At 36.4% G+C, this 21,338-nt stretch overlaps 1 protein-coding gene across 1 annotated transcript; it reads left to right on the forward strand.

The window, feature by feature from the left end:
* The first annotated feature begins 2,159 nt into the window (after positions 1-2,159).
* On the forward strand, positions 2,160-7,580 carry LOC128530352 (transmembrane protein 236). The gene is made up of 4 exons (XM_053504248.1): positions 2,160-2,434; positions 2,839-2,911; positions 6,199-6,322; positions 6,733-7,580. The coding sequence occupies exons 1-4, from the start codon at positions 2,160-2,162 to the stop codon at positions 7,491-7,493; spliced, it is 1,233 nt and encodes a 410-aa protein (XP_053360223.1). The 3' UTR covers positions 7,494-7,580.
* The last annotated feature ends 13,758 nt before the right edge of the window (positions 7,581-21,338 follow it).

The following is a 21,338-nucleotide window of genomic DNA, read 5'->3' on the forward strand; positions in this document are numbered from 1 at the left end:
AAGGCCGGAGGCGGCGTCTGAGAAAGTACTTCACAGTAGCGTCTAAAATTAGCCTCCACCAGCCACCCAGTAGAAATCAGAGTTAAGCAAAGACACCACCAAATATAGTGCAGCCCACATAATCTTGGTCCTGCTACATATATCCATACTGTACACATACTGTACGCAGCAATGTTTATTATTACACATTTTCTTTCCTATAAACTCAAAGGTTTTCTGATAAAAAAAGCCTTAATCTTAATCCATAAACATAAAATATTCAATGGGAGATTTTAGACCCTTTAAAATACACATTAATTTATAACTACAATTACACATCTCTTAAAACTCAATCAAGAAAGGGCTCTATTTAAAGGCCAAAAGTTATAGTAGTTTCATATAAAGCCATCAATGGCCACATGATGGAGCTATACAACAAGAGCACAGTGAGTTGATGGGCTCAGAGTGATACCCAAGACATTCAACATGCCATATTTATACATATATCCATACTGGAAAAACATATCATTCAAATTATACTTATTAAGTGAGCCGTGAAACAGGAGAATCAGATGTTAAGATTTTTTTTAGACTGACAGAGAAAAGCCCACGTGTAAGCATGTAAAAATGGACATATTCTTAAGAGTCTGGTCATCTTTCTGATAGTGAATTTGTACATAAATTTGATCTACTGAATAAAATGAATATATTTTAATGTTTTCCAGCTGTGTGTTGTGCTAGTGCTAGTGCAGATGCATGTATATACAGTATGTCTATGTGCATGTGTGCAGGTGGGTTCTTCTCTTACACTCTTACTCTTAGTCACAGAAAAAATTTGGATTAAAAAAAGAATTGTTAAAATTGTAAATAAATCTTACATCATATAAACAACAAGACATAGTATGATGTTGTTACGGATAAAGAGCTGCACCACAAGGTGTTTTAATGATTAAATGAGCCCTGATGCAGGGCTTTGGAGGGGGGTCAACAAAATAAAAGTTTGTGAGAGTGCTTATGATCCGATTAAAAATTAGCTTATTAATCCCACGCATCTCTGAAATTAAAATAGTCAGGGCTTCATCATGCTTATCAAGCACTCTTGCATGACCCTCAACTATTTCCTGCACCCTCTCCAAGCCACACCATGAGAGGTTTTAATGATTATATGAGCCCTAACACAGAGCCTTAGATGGGGTCAACGAAATAGGAGTTTGTGAGAGTGCTTATGATACGCACGGGAAGTCCTTCCTGTTTGGAAAGGGCATGGGATTATTAAATAGAAATCTAAAAGGAAATAGAGAAAACTGAAAACACAAAAACTAGGCTCCGCTGTCTATGCGAGACCAAGCAGGGATCAGGAAACTGAAACAAAAACTAATATCTTCTTAGGGCCTGTGCCCTTACAGAGGATTTATGTGAGAGAGAGAGAGAGGGGTTGTGTTTTTTGGTTAGACTTTATACTTAACCTGGGAGCACACGCTACACGGATGCGTGACGCTCTCTTTTTCTCTCTCGTCGGCGTCTTAAGAAGACAGAGACTGGGTCTGAACAGTCTGCCCGTTCTGAACAGTCTGAAAGATTTCTCTAGGATCAAATAAATTGTGAGTAAATGTAATAAAAAATAGAATTCTCCAATAAAGGTAATATAAGAATAAAAAATTTTAAATATATAAAAATGATAAAACAATGTAAGCTGAAATATGTACAATATTAACAAAAGATAGGAAAATAAAATGCAACTAAAATAGAAGGGTACAGATTATGTCAAATTTACCGACTGTACAAAAAGAGAGAGAAAAAAAAAAATATATATATATAAAAAAAATAATAATAAATATATATATATATATATATATATATATATATATATATATATATATATATATATATATATTATAACAACATTCTATGTGTTTTGTTTATTCACAGTTAGTTTCATATTGTGTTTGTGTGTGTGGGGCCCTGGCCTGCTAACCTATCACATGAGTGAGTGCAGAGTAAGCAGTGGTCTAGCCCTAGTGTGTGTGTGCGTGTGTGTGTGTGTGTGTGTGCGCGCGCATGTCTGGAACTTGCTAGTACTCAGAGTCAATGCATCCTTTTCATGGCTTTTTCCTCCCAACAGCCCCCTCTCCCTTTTTTCCTCACCTTGTCTCTATGTTTTTTTGCCTCTTGTCTGCATTATGGGTTCAGGAAGCAAAATTAAGTTTGTCATATGTGAAGTACTGCAGTTTGCCGCCTTCTGTGTTCCATTTCTCATTGTGATGCAGCGCTCTGCCTTTATCCTAGCACAAGCGAAAGGCCAGACCCAATCCTCTGGTGGATACTCTAGCATGGTTTACTGGTTGATTGTGTCTTCATGCATTGCCTACCTGACAACCATGGCTCTTGTTGTGTGGCTGCCAATTAAGTATATGGTGTTCAAGAAGAAGAAAGCCCTGGTCGGGAGAAAGAAATGGTAAGAGCACTCATAGGTTTATGTGTACTTTGTTCATAATCAGTGTCTAACTATTATATGTACAGTATCATAATTACACACCATGGTTATTTTGAGTCAAAAGGTGATAATGAAAATGCTGCTGTTTTTTCTATTAAAACTATGCCATGAAGCATGGTAGTGTTTACAAGTTTGTTTAAGCATATGTAATTCAGTTGATTTATTATTATTATTATTATTATTATTATTTGTATTTGTTTTTTGTGAGATATGCATTTATCACTATGTCATTAACAACATTTCTTACTGTATTGCAGAGCCATTGTCATATAAATTCTCACAATCTACACATACAGTACATAATCGCCCACCCTGTTTGTGCTGTTTTTTCATTAAAATGAATAAAAAAATTTCTTTTTCTTTAGGAGACCTGTTGCTCTGGCTTATGTGCTCCTCTCCACACTACCCACTTTTGCATTCCTTATAGCCAGTTCCGAGGTAAAGAGAGCATGTTGGATAATAGTCACTATTAGTGATCTGTATTTTTGTTTGGTAAAGTGTGGAACTGTCTAAAGTTTTAGATCATCCCTGGTTTATATTGGCAATTTAAAGAGGGTCTGTGCAAGTGAGGAGTGCAACTTTTACACAGTGCTGCCCTATTAAAAACTGTGCACAACAGCTGCTTGGTGTTATAAAATCCTCTAAATTCATTAACGCCTTAATGCTGTTTCAGACTCCTCGTGGTGCTCTTCGGAGACCCTCCTATAATGTGTAATGGTTGAGAAATGCAAATGGATCTCTGTTCCCAGGTGTTTCACCATTATATTGTATCATTGCTTAGGGAAACCACAGCCTTATTTGGGCACATAATAGGATGTAACAAGTAACAAGTATGCCTGTAACAGCTACAAATGCTGCAAAAGAAACAGAACTGCTTCATATAGTTTTCATATAGGCCTCTACTGGCCTATCTTCACTTGTTTCTTTTGACTACACTACATACTACAATTTTAAGTTTAAATTAACTCAATGCATCATATAAAAGAGACTTTATAACTCACTTTTTATCATTTTTATGACCTTTTTATGGCTTAGGGGTATGTTAAAACTGTTTATTGGTGCTTACATCTTAGCCACCTTTTTTGACTGTTCATCTAATTCTGATGTTGTATCTGCACTTCTTGTAGGAATATGTCTATTTTTAAAAAGGTCTTTAATTCTAGAGCTGAGGTAACAGCAGATGAAGGAGCAGTGTTGAACGATTAGTAATAGTGTAAGAAACAAATGTTGATCCTTGAACTAATCAGTGCACTTTGTCACATGATTATTTTAAGTACTGGAATGGCTTGCTTAGCTGATCACTGATGCAACAGATTGGTAGATTTAATTGGTTAATTTTTTTTTTACAATTGCTTATAAAATGAGGACCCTGGCTTAAAAAGCAGGTACAGTACTATGATTGTCTTGATGTGATAATAGCAGATGCTGTTAAATCTTTACACTAAGTAGTTCGTTCTTATGTGAAAACAACCACCAACAAGAAGAAGAAAGGAGACAGAACAGTGTCACCTGAGGATAAGAGCCCGAGCCATTGGAGTGAGTACTGTACTGTAAGTGTGTGTTGTGTCTATTTGTGTGAGATGTGAAAACCTTCAGGTGGAGATGGAGGGTAATAGTTAATAGCATAATAGCAGATCGCAGTTTAGGAATGTTTACAACAGATGAGTGTCCTTGTGTGTTTTGTGAAAAAGTTTGACCAGACATTTTTTAGGGGGAGATGGGTTTGATGATTAATGTGTGTGAGAGCGCATGCTTGTGTGTCTGTGTGTGTGTGGTGTACTGTATCTCCATGCATGGCGAATGTTTTAATTTCTCAGTAGGGTAAAACATTGACACAAGGATAGAAATACCAAACAGTTTAGATGTTTTGCTAGGCCCATAAGTTGATTTAGCTCTTAACACTAAGTATAATTAACACTTAAGGCATGTCTTCTCTTTTTCTTACTTTGCCAGTTTGTAAGATACTCTGCAATACTGTATACATTCCCTCATCCCCAAGTACTGTTAGTGTTTTACCTGCAGCAACACAGTAATTTTCCTTACGGGACCAATAAAGTTTGTCTGTCCGTCTGTCTGTCTGTGTGCTAGCTATCCATCCATCCATCCATTTTAGAAACTTTTCCTAAAAAATTAGCAATACATCTAAAGTAAAAGTTGAAGTTCTTGATAGCCGTCTTTCCTCTGTCACTAAACCTTCATGAATGGACGTTCTGTTAGCTGTCAGTGGTATGTGTTAATGCAATGAAATTTTTACAAACCTTTCTTAAAAATCGTTATGGTTTTGACTTGTTTTCCCTGTGTCACTTGGCCTATGAAGTGGTAATTAAAAGTCCTTCATTACATTTGCCCGCATTGCATGCAGAATACAATTTATTCTCATCAAGACAAGCAGTCTTAAGAGTACCTAATGTTTAAGTTATAAACCTTATTTTACGAGCAGTGAGGAAAACTGAGGATGACTCTAATCCAATCTGTTGCATCAGCGATCAGCTAAGTAAACTATTTCAGAAATTGTAACTGATCATGACAAAAAGTGAACTGATAATCCGAGAATCTAAGCATTTCAATGCATATGGTGAGGTGTATGACTGTGTATGTGACAAACAAAATTTGAATTTGAATCAATGTTTGTTTCTTCCACTTCTACTGATTCTACACTTCTCCTTCCTCTGCTGTCACCTCAGCTCTAGCATTAGAGACCTTATTAAAAAAAAAAAAAAGAAATAGACGCATTTGGCTGCACACCTACTATTTGCATTTTAGCCACACAGCAGTGGTGACCTTGTTTCTTTCATCTTCTACCCAATTCTTAAAAACTAGACCTCTGTGACCATTTATTGTGCTACATGCATCACTTAGTTTAACATCCATCAGTTTTTTAAATGGCATATCCTCCAACATATACAGTACAAAATGACCAAATGTCATTTATTTCCACCTGACCATCATGCCTTTCTCAAACTGTTGCTACAATTCTGAAAGTATTCAGAAAATCTTTGCATGCTGTTGCCTGAGGAAGGACCCAGAAAACATGATCTACTATGTATAGGTACTGTAGATTCCATAAAGAAATGGTTTGCCAAAGTTTGCAAATTTGGTACAGTCTGCGCAGAGCACTGACCTCAAGCTCACTGAACACTTTTGGGATGAATTGGCATGCCATCTGTGTGCTGGGCTTTTTGCCCTGACATCAATGCCTGGCTTCAATAATGCTTTTGTGGCTGAATAGAAAATTCCCACAGTAATTTGGCAAAAACAAGTGGAAAGCCTTCCTAAAATTTGCACACTGTTATTGCAGCAAAAGGGGACTAACTTTTAAAGTGAATGTTCAACATTCAACTATTGGGTATAATGGTCAGGTGTCCACAGATTAATTATACAGTGTAATTCTGACCTAGCTTCAGCATGGCACAAAAACCTTGAGGTTTTCGAACATTCAGGTGTCCACAAATAGCTAAGAATAATTTCCACTTAGCTAAAGAGAAATATACAGAGGGTGAGTTTGAGGCCATACTGTAGTTTGGCCCATGTAACAGTGGCACAGTGGCTATTTACATTGCGCATAGACCACCTGGCTTTATCAGTCCTGCTTGCTACACCTGGATTTGAATAGGGACTAAGTATTCGCATAGTTCTCACAGTTATATTTTAAGAAATATTATTTTAACTCATGGCTTTATGTGTATTAAATGTGTTTTATGTCTTTCGTTCTGCCCCTTTTCTAGGTGCAGATTAGAAATGATATGCAATTTGATACATTTACTGAACTCCCTGTGTCTTTGGTCCTATTTTCACTCATCCTCATTGATATTGTGGAACGAATCCGACATTGTAGACTTACTGGCCGTGGTAAAAACAGTTTTCTTGTCTTTTTTTTTTATTAGCATGAACGCAAAAAAAAAAAGATTACCATTGAAAATATTACATTTTTTTTGCATGTTGATTGTTGTGCAATTCACATTGGTGAATTCATCTACTCCTGATCTATTATTAGATTTTATATATATACTGTATATATATGATTTTATTATATCACAATTCTAAATTGAAACATCTTTCCACTCATGAAACTTAGAGTTTCTGTTTAGCATTCTTTGTGTTATGCATCACGATGCAAAAGACTGTATTTCGACATTCTTACTGTAATTAGTACATATTAATGTTACTAATATTAATACTTAAGTGGTTAATTATTTCTATCTTTGAACACAGGATAAACAAACCAATATTTATATATGTGTGTGTGTGTGTGTGTACAGCTAATGAATTACATCGAAATGCAGACATCCCAACCCTTAGTCACACTGAGCTGATGATGCCAATAGCCAGTAATGCAGCTGGACCATCTCTTCCAGCAGCAAGTACTACACAGAATGGAACAAGAGCAGCCAATGGATCCACTTCAAGATTACCTGGAACAACTGCAGTTACAGGGATCTCAGGCAATGTAATGGTCGCTGGGTTGCCTACAAGTGGACTAATTCCAGCCAACATGGTAGGCCCAGCTGTGCCCAGCAATGGAGCAGTTGGACCAGCACGGTCGGACAATAACCAGGGGGAACCATATATTTTACCTGGCGTTTGTCCAAGCACTGGCCTACCCTTAGGAACTTCTCAGTATGCCACTGCATACACAGGGCCACTCAGTTTTTTACTGGCAAGTGATGTACGCGCTGAGGCCTTTGCAGATAGTTTTTTGTTCTGGTTGGACACAGCAGAAATGCTGCGAGTTGTAAATCACACCACTGTCTACTTCTCGGGTTGGGCTTCACCAGTGTACTTCTTCTGCTTTCTTTCAATGCTGCGATTGGTTCTAATGCCTCACAATTCACTTCTCTCAACACTGGGGGTCGCTTTACAGGATCTCCCCTTCCTGATTTTAAGAGTGGCCCTTCTAGCCATTTTTGGTTTTGTCACACCAGTCATATTCGTTATGAAGAACTTCTTGGTGTGTTTGGCTTACATCTACTTCAACTTCATGACCAAGCTTAAACTTTTCAACACGGAGAGGATGTTTTAACATGCCTAGTGATTAACAAAATACAGTAAACTGAATAGCAGAGGAAAATTATGATATTATGATGTGTTATATTACATCTGAACCACAGCGAGGCGGGATTAGAAATGAATCTGGATTAGTTTGTTAAGATGCAATAATGTTGAGTATTTTCTCATTAACAAAAAAGCACATACATCCTCTTAAAATATTTTACTACTCCTTGATGCATAATTCATTGCATGACAATGAGAAATTGTCAGTGCCATTAGACCTGTGTTAATAGGACGGCTCACCTTCTGCACTTTGACATATCAAGTGGATTTAATTATTTCTTATTTCATGTTATTTAATCTTAATTGTCATGTAGATTAAATGTGTATACATGCCTTGCTATTCATAAAAAATGTTTTGCATTTGGCATGTTTTAGCCAATAGGCCAAAAGATGAAAAGTATGTACCAATAGTAAAATGCAAGCTGAAAATGTTTCATGAAAAATGGATTGCACATAAATGCTCATATTGAGTAGGCAAAATAAGATAATAACTTTTTCTTGCCTCATAAGTAATACGCCTCTCCCCTTACCCCACCTCAACACACACAAATGGATGTTCAGTTCAGAACTTCAGTTCATGTCCATTATGGTGTCTTTTTGCTAATATTACATCACACTATTTAGGTGATGTAATATTACATCACTGCTGGAACTCACTCCAGGCAGGTCTGCCTCTGTGTGATATTCAAAAAAATAAAACATTTAAAAAGCTGGTATAGGGTACAGTATAAGGCTCTAGTTGTTGGTTTGGGGATCTGAGGATCCAGGTTTGAGCCATACCGTTTTTGGGGTTGCCACACCCCATACAACCCACCCACTGCATGCAGTGCCAGTCCCAAGCCTGAATAAAAATGGGAGGGTTGCATCTGGAAGGTGTAAAAGTTGTTGTGCGGATTGATGGTCTGCTGTGGCGACCCATCGACGAGAGCAGCATAAAGATTAACAATAACAACAACAACATAAGGTATAAAGGTGTAATCATGAATAGAGACTGTGAATCTTGCATACTGTTCAACTCATAAACATTATAGGTTAGTGCCATTCCTATGACTACAGGTTTACTGAAAATATCCTCAATGGCAGCTTTGGTGTTATATTTATTAATAAAGAGACATTTAAAAAAGGTTTAAATACACACAGCAGAACCCAAAATGCCCTAATGTATTAATAAATATTTAACATGACTGACGTGCAATGCTCAATGACAACTGGATGATATGTTTAAAATGTTATCCCCTTGTGGGTTCATGTTCGAGCACAAATGCAATTATTCATTGTGATAATAGAAATCTGACAGGAGGAAGCACTATGTAAAGACAGAAAGTGCTGTGGTAGTGTGTAGATGATTTTCCTGTTTTACTGTGTCCTGTATTGGGGCCATAAAACAGAGGTCATTCCCAAAAGCAGGTCACACACTTCCTTTTAAGTTGTTTCCTCTGTATTTTCCTGTTTTAATGCAGATGTCAGTAAGAGTTCTTTTTTTTCTACTGAATGTTGGCATCTCAGAGGGAACATTATGACCTGCTATAATAAACTGGGTTACATCTGTTGTAAAGGAAACTCTTCTCTTGAGTGGATAACACATAAAGCACTCTATAACTAAATATTTTGAAAAAAACATCATAGACTATGTAGTATAACTGGAGCATCACCCCATTTTGCTCTTACTGCGCATGCATGGTTAGCCCAGGACATTGGCTAAGACAACGTGGACCTCATGAATGGACTGTAAGAAGACCAAGTCTCACTCCATGTGATTTTTTTACTGTGCAAAGCAGGAGCTGTACAGGACAAAGTCTCGCACACTCCAGAAGACTCTGCATACCATCCCTAGCTGTTTGAGGGAACTGGTTGATGCCTCTGTTGCCTACATTGAAATGTTTATTTTCTTATGTAATAAAGTACATGTACAGTTTGTTTAGAAATATTTGTATTGTTTAGAAATATGGACAAAATTATATTGGAGAAAGGATAGATTACTAAAAGGCAAAAAAACAACAATGCATGGGCTATATGCAGGGCAGTGGTTTTTCAGGAATTAGTTTAAGCACCACTGCCTTAGAAACAACTATATTGCAAAAATGAAATAATTAATCTTTAAAAATGCCATCAATGACCAGATGATGGCGCTATACCTTAAAAGCTCTAAAACAATTCTAAAGGCATTTTGTCTGTTGAATCTGTAGGATGGATACCTTAAAAATCAGCAAAAGTCTCAAGTGAATGAAGAAGTGCTTGTGAGGTTTATATTCATAAAGTGGATGAATAGAATCTGCCTCTATGCTTAAAATTGTGAAATGTTTTAACATTTTTACATTCATTATTTTATATTGTTAGGATATTTCTTACATTTGATAAACAAACTGTAATTACTAACAGCAGTAAAGATTTGTTCTTTTTCCTACTTAGGCTTTTTGTCTGGGGATAAAGGAATAAATAAATAAATAAAAACATGAATAAAGAACAAATATACACTCACCTAAAGGATTATTAGGAACACCATACTAATACGATGTTTGACCCCCTTTCGCCTTCAGAACTGCCTTAATTCTACATGGCATTGATTTAACAAGGAGCTGAAAGCATTCTTTAGAAATGTTGGCCCATATTGATAGGATAGCATCTTGCAGTTGATGGAGATTTGTGGGACGCACATCCAGGGCACGAAGCTCCCGTTCCACCACATCCCAAAGATGCTTTATTGTTTTGAGATCTGGTGACTGTGGGGGCCATTTTAGTACAGTAAACTCATTGTCATGTTCAAGAAACCAATTTGAAATGATTCGAGCTTTGTGACATGGTGCATTATCCTGCTGGAAGTAGCCATCAGAGAATGGGTACATGGTGGTCATAAAGGGATGGACATGGTCAGAAACAATGCTCAGGTAGCCCGTGGCATGTAAACGATGCCCAATTGACACTAAGGGCCTAAAGTGTGCCAAGAAAACATCCCCCACACCATTACACCACCACCACCAGCCTGCACAGTGGTAACAAGGCATGATGGATCCATGTTCTCATTCTGTTTACGCCAAATTCTGATTCTACCTTTTGAATGTTTCAACAGAAATCGAGACTCATCAGACCAGGCAACATTTTTCCAGTCTTCAACTGTCCAATTTTGGTGAGCTCGTGCAAATTGTAGCCTCTTTTTCCTATTTCTAGTGGAGATAAGTGGTACCCGGTGGGGTCTTCTGCTGTTGTAGCCCATCCGCCTCAAGGTTGTGCGTGTTGTGGCTTTACAAATGCTTTGCTGCATATCTCGGTTATAACGAGTGGTTATTTTAGTCAAAGTTGCTCTTCTATCAGCTTGAATCAGTCGGCCCATTCTCCTCTGACCTCTAGCATCAACAAGGCATTTTTGCCCACAGGACTGCCACATACTGGATGTTTTTCCCTTTTCACACCATTGACCAAAATCCCAGTAACTGAGCAGATTGTGAAATACTCAGACCGGCCCGTCTGGCACCAACAACTATGCCACGCTCAAAATTGCTTAAATCACCTTTCTTTCCCATTCTGACATTCAGTGTGAGTTCAGGAGATTGTCTTGACCAGGACCACACCCCTAAATGCATTGAAGCAACTGCCATGTGATCGGTTGATTAGATAATTGCATTAATGAGAAATTGAACAGGTGTTCCTAATAATCCTTTATGTAAGTGTATGACAGAGGTTTACATACAATACACTCCTCACAAATGTCATGGTAATATTTGATTTGGTCCTTTATTAGGAATAATGATAAAACATGCATCTTTAATGCCCCAAAATTTGGAAAACAATGTTTAGTTCATACATCAAAACATACACACACCTACCTGGTCTATACATTAAATCTTACTGTACGTCCTGAAATTTCCTGAAAAAGCCTCTCTTTCCTGCTAGTGATCATGACTGATTACAGCTGGTAGCTTTGCTGTGCTAACACAAAAGGGCTTCAAAATGCTCATTTGATTGACCAAACGTACAGTTCAGTGGAAAAGTCTGAGAAAGAAGACTGTAGATTGTAGACACATCCACTCTGTCTCTTGGGGCCATTTGCAAATAACCGCAGATTCCAAGAGTCAGTTTCTAAAGGTTTGTGTATAAGTAAAAGTTATTTTACTTTAGTTATTTAGTTACTTTAATTAAAATTTAGTTATGTCACCCTGAGCTGAGAGGAAATTGTTTTTGATGGTCAGAAACAACCCAATAACCCAACCACTAAGGCACAGAAATGCCATGAACTGGAAGCTTCTGGTGTCACTATCTACAGTCAAGTGAGTTTTGCATCAATATGGACTGAAAGGCTGCCGTCCAAGGAAGAAACCCCTGCTCCAAAACCCACACCTTCAAGCTTGACTAAAGATTACAGCTGACCACATGGACAAAACATGCAGTCTTCTGGAGGAAAGGTTTTTTTTTTATTTTGATGATGATGTATAATTGGCCATGCAGCATACCCCAAAACCAACTGTTGTGCATTGCTGCTGGTGAAGCTGGTGTATAGGCATGATGTGGGTGGAATAATACAGAAAGGACAATAACTTAATTTAATCTCGAACCTTTGCATAACCTTAAATCATAAGTAACTTGTTGCAAAAATGAGTGTTCCAATAATAATTCAAATTCAAAAGAGTTGTAATATATAACAACTTGTGCACCGAATTCTCAGGGTTTTCTTTTATTTAAACTGAATGGTGTAGATATATTACTAACACTCAAATCCCTGTCTAAATCTTTCACAAGCCAATGCAGAAACACCAATATTGGGTATTTATAATCTCATTTGACTTGAAAAAAAATTGTAATATGTTGAACTGAGTGCATCTCCTCTTTAGATGCACACCCATGTCTTTCCTTTGTACACTTAGGCTGTGTTCACACTTGTAGTTTGGTTCTTTTGGTTCAAAATAATTTAATTTGAGTTCTTTAGCATAAAACCCTGGTTCGGTTACCGTTCACATTGGCATTTTCAACATCATACCAAAAGACACAACAGAAGGAATGAGGATTATATATGGTAGTATCTTTACCACCCAGCTGAAAATCGTGAAAATGCAATGTGACGTATTAACACAAACGTGGCTCCAGATGGCAAATAAAAAGCACTGCAACTAATGTTTTTGTTTTGCAACTAGACGCCAGTGGGCTATCAGGTGTGCTCCTGTGCTCTCATACGCTGCTCATAGTGCATGTTCTTGTCTGCAAATTATCATCAACGTTTAATTTTGCAGTTTAACATCACATAGGTAGGACTTTTTTTCATTCGATGCTCGTCTAAACCATGCCCTTACCTCAGAAATACGTCACAAATACAGAGTCGACCAGTGAAAATCAACTTGCACCAGAGTTCATTTTAATCTGACCAAATGTGTCAAGTGTGTACACACCCTTAAATTGCTCAATACTCTGCTTCACCCATCTTAACTCTTCTATCATTCTTCCTCTTTTCATATAGCAACACAAAAAACAAAGAATGCCTAAGAAATATGGTAAAAATTGCACATAAAGTAGGTGCATATTTTTCCTTATACCGCTTTCTCTTTTCAAAGTTCATCTCTAAAATAACTGCATTATAATAGATGTAATTTAAACAGAAAACTAAAAGCATTTAGTTTGGCATAAATAAATGAATGAATAAATGAATGGAAGATTTTATTTTCTAACTTACCTCCTCTGTCATTGTACCTAGCTCTTAAATTTTTGTTAATTATTTGTCAGTGAAGTAAACTAAATGTTTATTATTAGTTGAAAATAAAATATACAAATAATTTAATAATTTATATTAATAATTTTAAAAGATTAAACTTTTTAGAACATTATATGTTAAGATGTAATATATTATATCATAAGATATATTAGTTCATATATTCATTTATATTTAAGATGTTTTAATTGAAATGATATTTTTTGTAGCCCTCAATCACTTAAGACATAAGAAGACAAAAAGTTTATGGACAACTCAATGGATACTTAACTGTCAGTGCAATAAATACTGTTAAAAATCAGATAAATCAGATAAATTAACCAATACTCAAGATTTATCATGACATTGACATTTTTTGCAGTATGAAAGTTACTGGGTTAGTTTTTTTTGGTCTTTTTTTCTCACCTTCTTTTTTTTTTCTTTGGTATTAGATTTGCTTTACGAGAACAGGCAAAATGCTGACTCTTCCTAATGTCTGGTCTGACCCCCTATTTCCTGCTGATATTCCATGTGTACATACTGAACTAGTTTATGACACTGTGCATGAGAGACATGCAGATTCAGGAAGGAGGATGCTGACAGTACAGTTTGAAATATTCAGAAGAATTCTACTTAGTTATTTATCTTGTCGCACTTCCTTTTTGTTTCCAGGAATGGGTCTACTCCATATCATCCATCCATTGACATATACTGACATAGTCAGACTGGGACTTTCATACATGGGTATGCGAGTTAAAACTAGTTTTATATATAATCCCCTGCTACCCTAAATGCATTTATTCCAGCATTTTACTACTTGGTACAGTAGATACCATCAAGGTAGAAAGTTTTCCTGCTTTATATCTGAAACGCTTTATTTCTATGAATAAAGATACAGAAACCGTACAATATGTATAAAATGCATACAGAAATCAATTAGCATGCATTTAGGATTTTTTTAATTTAATATTTTAGTCCTGTCTCTGAGGTCTACAAACAATTATTTGGACTGCATGGCTTGGTTTGTGCTCTGACATGCACCGTTAACTGTGGGACCATATATAGACAGGTGTGTGCCTTTCCAAATCATGTCCAATCAACTGAATTTACCACAGGATGCACCTGAGCTCCATTTTGAGTGTCATGGCAAAGGCTGTGAATACTTATGTACAAGTAAGTTTTATTTTTATTTTTAATAAATCTGCAAAATTTTCAAACAAATTTCCTTCACGTTGTCATTATGGGGTATTGTTTGTAGAATTTTGAGAGAAAAAAATTAATTGAATCTATTTTAAAATAAAAATGTAACAGAAAAATGTGGAATAAGTGAAACACTGTGAATACTTTCCTGGATGAACAGATATTTATAATTGTACATGTAGGTGCAGGAATTACACATTACCACTCACTAACGTATTTGTTCATTCAGAATCAAAACAATTTGCAACAATTTTTTTTTAATCTCAGGCAAATATTTCTACCTTTGTTCACTGCTGTCACTTCTCAAAACAAATAATAAAAGGAAGGGGTATATGACATGTGATTTCCTGATGATATTCCAGGAGCAATTAAAAAGATATCTTTTACTGTAGCATTTCCGGAGTTGAAATCCCAATCCACAATGGCATCAAGGACAGTAACAGAGGCAGGTTTAACACATTTCCTGTCAGAACTAATTCAGTTTTTATAATTCTAACTTATACAGTATACAGCAATGTTTCTCAGTTCCGTCTCTCTCTCTCTCTCTCTCTCTTTTTTTTTACTTACAGTAATCCATTGACTGCAATTTCTTTGTCAGATGCAATAGCCACTTTTCAACTGACCACATAAAAACAGTTACTTCTTTTTTTAATCATACTTCTTGGGATTAAAACTTACTCAGTAGTTGCAATTTTTTTTTTATCTCAGCATGCTTGTTTATATCCACTGAAGTAATGAATGACTAACAAGGGGTAAGAATAAAAAACTACTTTTCATTTACAAGAAGATACTTCTCCTTTGTCGCAGTTGATGATTATCAAGTTAAAGGCAATGTGCATAGACGGGTGAAAAGTTAAAATAATAGGAAACCAGCGCTGATGACAAACCATGCAGTAGATGGCCATCAAGTGTGGGAGATTTTCAAAGAGGATTCGAGAGTTAACTTCAACAATGACACTATGGCACTGCTTTCGATTGAGTCTATTGAGGTTGAGTAGTTTGCATGGCCTACAGTACAGTATGTCAGTTAAATAAAAAAAATTATGCCCACTTTGTATTATTTTCAGCACCACCCTCATATAGAATTATATTGATCAAATAATATCCAGGCCAGTCGTCGCGCCCAAGCCTAACTCCAGTCCATCAAAGCTGGACCAGAGCGCAATAGAGGAAGGTGTAGTGAATCATGTCTTTTACATCATATGAACATCTGTGTGTGTATGTATGTTAGTGTCTTACCTGGCAATGAGATGGCAACAGGATGCACTGGAAAAAAAAGGCAAGCCAGCCAGCAGAGGCAGTTGGATGCTCTGGAACGTGTTCAAATCTTGAGTTCTGGAATTCATGTGGATGTTACTTTGACCTGTAGCACATACCTGAACGTTGTTGTAGACAAGTACATCCCTTCCTGGCAATGATATTCCCTACTTACTGTGGCCTCTTTCAGCACACACACAAAGAAAGGGAAAAAAAGAGACAAATGGTATTCATCCACTTAACTTATAAAAATAAGCAGGAGTCCTACTCAAGTTACATGTTCAGTTTTTATTCTTATTATACCAAATACCAGAAACTATTCCTTATGTTTAATGTCTGGTATAAAAGGCCAGGATGTACTGTATAGTTTTTGTGCATGACAACATACAAAACAAGTTGAAAGTTCAGACACACCTACTCTTTCAAGGGTTTTTCTTTATTTTGACTAGTTTTTACATCATAAAACTGTATTGAAAGTATTAAAACTATAAAATAACACATAAAATTATTCCTTAAAACTAAGGAATATTTAATATTTTTTAGATTCTTTAAAGTACAGTATACACATTTAGCTCTGATGAGAGCTTTGTACACTCTTGGCTTTCTCTCAACCAGCTTCATGAGGTAATCACACGGAATGCTTTTTAAGACCAACAGTCTTGGGAGTTCCCACATACAGAATGTTGAACACTGCCAATGGTGGCTACCAATAGTGTACATTTTTACTTTATTGTAAAAATGTAAAAAGTCTTATGACTAAATGAACTTGGTCGCTTGATGGTTGATTTTAAATGCACAATACTTGCAAGAACTATTCCAGAACAGCTGACCATCATGTCTTAAAATAACAACTGTTGTTACTTAATTACCTAATGCCATATGTCTTATTTATAGTTTTGATAAATCCAAACTTCTATCCAAACTCTTGACTGGTGTGTCCAAACTTTTGACTGTAACTGTATGTACTTTAACCTCTGTTCATTCATTAACAGAAGTGATTAGAGAAGCCAGAAATTGTACTGAAGTAAGAGTAGCTGTACCTAAAATAGAAGTAAAAAGTAATAGTTTAAAATATTACTCACATAAGAGTAAATAAGTATCTGGTGAAAAGACTACTCAAGTACTGAGTAATTAGTAGAATACATAAGAAATTATGTAAGCAGCCAGAGAATGTAATAAAATAATGTACAAATTGTGACATTTCCAAATCATAAAATAAATGAAATAAATAAAATAAAATAAATGAATAAAAATAAATATCTTTGCAAAATAGCAAATTAGGGAAAAAAGAAACACAAATTTCCCAATCTCATTTTTTTTCACAACATTAAGTTTTTGAAACAAATACCTACTTTAGGTAACATATGTATGTTTAAAGAGTGTAAACTATTTTCAGTGTAAAATATATTATATATTCAGTTGCCCTCCAAATGGCTCAGCAGATAGAAAATAACATTAGAACATGTGTACAAGAAGTCCTGTTTTGACATAAACTGTGTCCAGCAGAACAAATGTAAGGAACTTATATGTTTTAGCCTCTAGCTTTTTGCTAATTATATGTTAACATTGCAACATAAACAGATAAATAAAACAGCTAAACTAACGGCAACATGTTTCCTTAGGTTAGATGTTGAGTTTTTATATGCTGAAATGTCTGTCTGTTTCGGCAGACAAAGAAGACATCGCATTATAAAGCTGTTCTTTTTTATTTTTATATTTTCATTCACTATCTACGTACCAAGTTTGTGTGTGGTCATGTGACTACATGTGGTTATTGTTATCGCAGCTGGTTGGTTCAACAGAGTCATGTGATTATTGTTTCTACATCTGATTGGTGAAACACAGTCACGTGGTAGATCCACCGGCTGCATTTGTCTGGCAAAAATGAAGAATATCCGGTATAAAACCGCGGTGAAGTTGGTTTGACGTTGGACGTTGGATATTCGAGCTCCGGCGACCAGATTTGTAGCGGCGATTCGCTGATTTGTAGCGGGGATTCGCTAACAGAGTCCGGCGAAAGCACGTCGCCTACTGCGCGTGCAAATTACCGTCTGCAAATTACTGTCCGACTGAAATACGGATAATAATAATATTATAAACATTGATATTTAAAACAAATAAACGAATTATTGATTCAAAATCTAATCTAAAATGTGTGTCCACTTGTCCTGCAGAAGGCACAACCTTTTTTTGTCAATATTATGACTTTTCATTTTGATTAACAATTAATATTTAATAATTATGCATTTTACTTCAATACCTTCCAGGTCATGTGACCTATTGACTCAAAATTTATTCCAAAATGTGTGTCCACCTGTCCTGCAAAGGGCACAACCTTTTTTCTGTCAATATTATCACTTTTAATTTTTTATTAATAATTAATATTTAATAATTCTGCATTTTACTTCAATACCATTCAGGTCATAAGACCTATTGCCTTAAAATCTATTCTATAAGAGGTGTCCACCTGTCCTGCAGAGGGCACAACCTTTTTTTGTCAATATTATCACTTTAAATTTTTATTAATAATTAATATTTAATAATTATGCATTTTACTTCAATACCTTCCATGTCATGTGACCTATTGACTCAAAATCCATTCTAAAATGTGTCCACTTGTCCTGCAGAGGGCACAACCTTTTTTCTGTCAATATTATCATTTTGCACATTTATTAATAATTAATATTTAATAATTATGCATTTTATTCAATACCTTCCAGGTCATGTGACCTATTGACTCAAAATCTATTCCAAAATGTGTGTCCACCTGTCCTGCAGAGGGCACAACCTTTTTTCTGTCAATATTATCACTTTGCACATTTATTAATAATTAATATTTAATAATTATGCATTTTACTTCAATACCTTCCAGGTCATGTGACCTATTGACTCAAAATTTATTCCAAAATGTGTGTCCACCTGTCCTGCAAAGAGCACAACCTTTTTTTTGTCAATATTATCACTTTTAATTTTTATTAAAAATTAATATTCAATAATTCTGCATTTTACTTCAATACCTTCCAGGTCATGTGATCTATTGACTCAAAATCCATTCCAAAATGTGTGTCCACCTGTCCTGCAAAGGGCACAACCTTTTTTATGTCAATATTATCACTTTTAATTTTTTTTTAATAATTAATATTCAATAATTCTGCATTTTACTTTAATACCGTCCAGGTCATAAGACCTATTGCCTCAAAATCTATTCTATAAGAGGTGTCCACCTGTCCTGCAGAGGGCACAACCTTTTTTTGTCAATATTATCACTTTAAATTTTTATTAATAATTAATATTTAATAATTATGCATTTTACTTCAATACCTTCCAGGTCTTTTTGCAGTAGCAGTAGCAGTGATTAACCTTTTCATAGTGATGTGCCCACTCTTTAGGCTATAGCAAATGACATGTAGTCAAGCAGTACTTGCACAACTTCTTCAGTAGCAACCAGGGCTGGTTCATCTGTACGGTATAATGGAACTTGCAGGCATACAAAACTGAAGTACTGATCAGATGGTTGGTAGATCAAGCCACACCTCCACCAAGTTGCCATTGTTGAGCCCTTGAGCTAGGCCCTTAACCCTATCTGCTCCAGGGGTGCCATATCATAGCTGACCCTGCTCTCTGGTATGTGAAGAATTTTTTTGTGCGCAGTAATGTACAGTATGTGACAAATAAAGGCTTAACTTAAGTTAGGGTGTCTCAATGTAATACCCATGTACAGATTATTAGGGCCCAAGCACTATGACATCAGCCCTATTACAGTACATTACAGTGTGTAAAGGGCCATCTTGTTCTTCTAAAGATTGTTATTAGGAACCAAGCATATGAACATCAACCCTACAGTTTGTCGTCTTAGTGTGTGAAGGGCCCCTTTTTTTTCTTATAGGAATTTTTTTTTTATTAGGGCCCAAGCACTATATGTCGTCTGTATGTCGTCATAGTGTGTGAAGGAGTCTTATGTTCTTCTGTTGTCGTTGTTGGTCTTTTGGCTGCTCCCGGCAAGGGGTCGCCACAGCGGAATACCCTGTCCGCACTACAACTTGGCACAGGTTTTACTAGGATTATTATTTTTACATCATAGTGTATGAAGTTGTTTTTCTAAGGATTTTTTCCAGCCTCCAGGTCTTTTTGCTTTTCTAGCACGCCCTGAAAGTCATTAGTAACAGGTTAGAAACTGCTGCCATTAGGATGCAACTCCCAGGGCCCTTACACAAGATTTTGCTGCATAGCTTATGCACACTTGCATGTATACATGGAAAACCCCAAAACTTGATTCCAAAAATGTTGCGACACTGTACAAACTATTAATAAAAACAGAATGCAATGAAGTGGAAGTTTTAAATTTAAATATTTATTCCATAATAGAATATAGATAACATTTCAAATGTTGAAAGTGAGACATTTTGAAATGTCATGCCAAATATTGGCTCATTTTGGATTTTATGAGAGCTACATATTCCAAAAGTTGTGACAGGTAGCAATAAGATGCCGGAAAAGTAAAATGTACATATAAGAATCAGCTGGAGGACCAATTTGCAACTTATTAGGTCAATTGGAAACATGATTGGGTATAAAAAGAACCTCTTAGAGTGGCCGTGTCTCTCAGAAGGCAAAATTGGGGGGGGGGGGGGGGGATCACCAATTCCCTCAATGCTGCAGCGACTTTCTGTGTGACATTATATTGAGTGACATCACATTTAGTGACATTATTGTGTGATGCTTTTCTTCAGCATCCAGAGCTTTTTGAAGGTCTTGACATAAAATTCCCCCCCATTCTAAAATCATGTCATTATGTTATTGGTATGTCTCCTTTAAATGCATGTGTCCACTGTGTCCAATGTATTTTTGCGCAAGATGATTGGACCTGCTTATTATTGCTTGCAACTGTATTTCAACCTTAGTTATTAATAAATATAAGAATAAGTGACTTAGTGCAACCAGAGGGGGGGGGGTGCAACCCAGTGTCTTCTTGTGCCAGTCCCAAGTCTGGAATGTAGAGGGTGGTGAACTTTGCAAAGAGGATGGAAATGGCAGTAGTAAATACCGGAAAATAGGGTGACATACAGTATAAGAGTGGAGGCAGAAGCACTCAGGTCGACTACATCTTGTGTCGACGTTGTAATCTGAAAGAGATCAGTGACTGCAAAGTGTTGATAGGGGAGAGTGTAGTCAGACAACACAGAATGGTGGTGTGTAAAATAACCCTGGTGGTGAGGAAGGTAAAGAGGACAAAGGCAGAGCAGAGGACAAAGTGGTGGAAGCTGAGAAAGAAAGAATGTTGTGTAGTCTTCAGGGAAGAGTTGAGACAGGCTATGGGTGGTCAGGAGGTGCTTTTAGTTGACTGGACAACTACAGCCAATATTAGGGAGACAGGTAGGAGGGTACTTGGTGTATCATCAAGTAAGGGAAAAGTGGACAAGGAGACTTGGTGGTGGAATGAGGAAGTCCAGGAGTGTATACAGGGAAAGAGGCTAGCTAAGAAAAAGTGGGACACTGAGAGGACTGAAGAGAGTAGACAGGAGTACAGGGAGATGCAGAGTAAGGTACAGGTAGAGGTGGCAAAGGCCAAACAAAGAGCATATAAGTACTTGTATGCTAGATTGGATAGTAAGGAGGGTGAGGTGGATCTGTACAGGTTGGCAAGGCAGAGAGATAGAGATGGAAAGGATGTGCAGCAGGTTAGAG

Source organism: Clarias gariepinus, chromosome 1 (assembly GCF_024256425.1).
Source record: "Clarias gariepinus isolate MV-2021 ecotype Netherlands chromosome 1, CGAR_prim_01v2, whole genome shotgun sequence".
In the NCBI taxonomy this organism is placed as follows: domain Eukaryota; kingdom Metazoa; phylum Chordata; class Actinopteri; order Siluriformes; family Clariidae; genus Clarias; species Clarias gariepinus.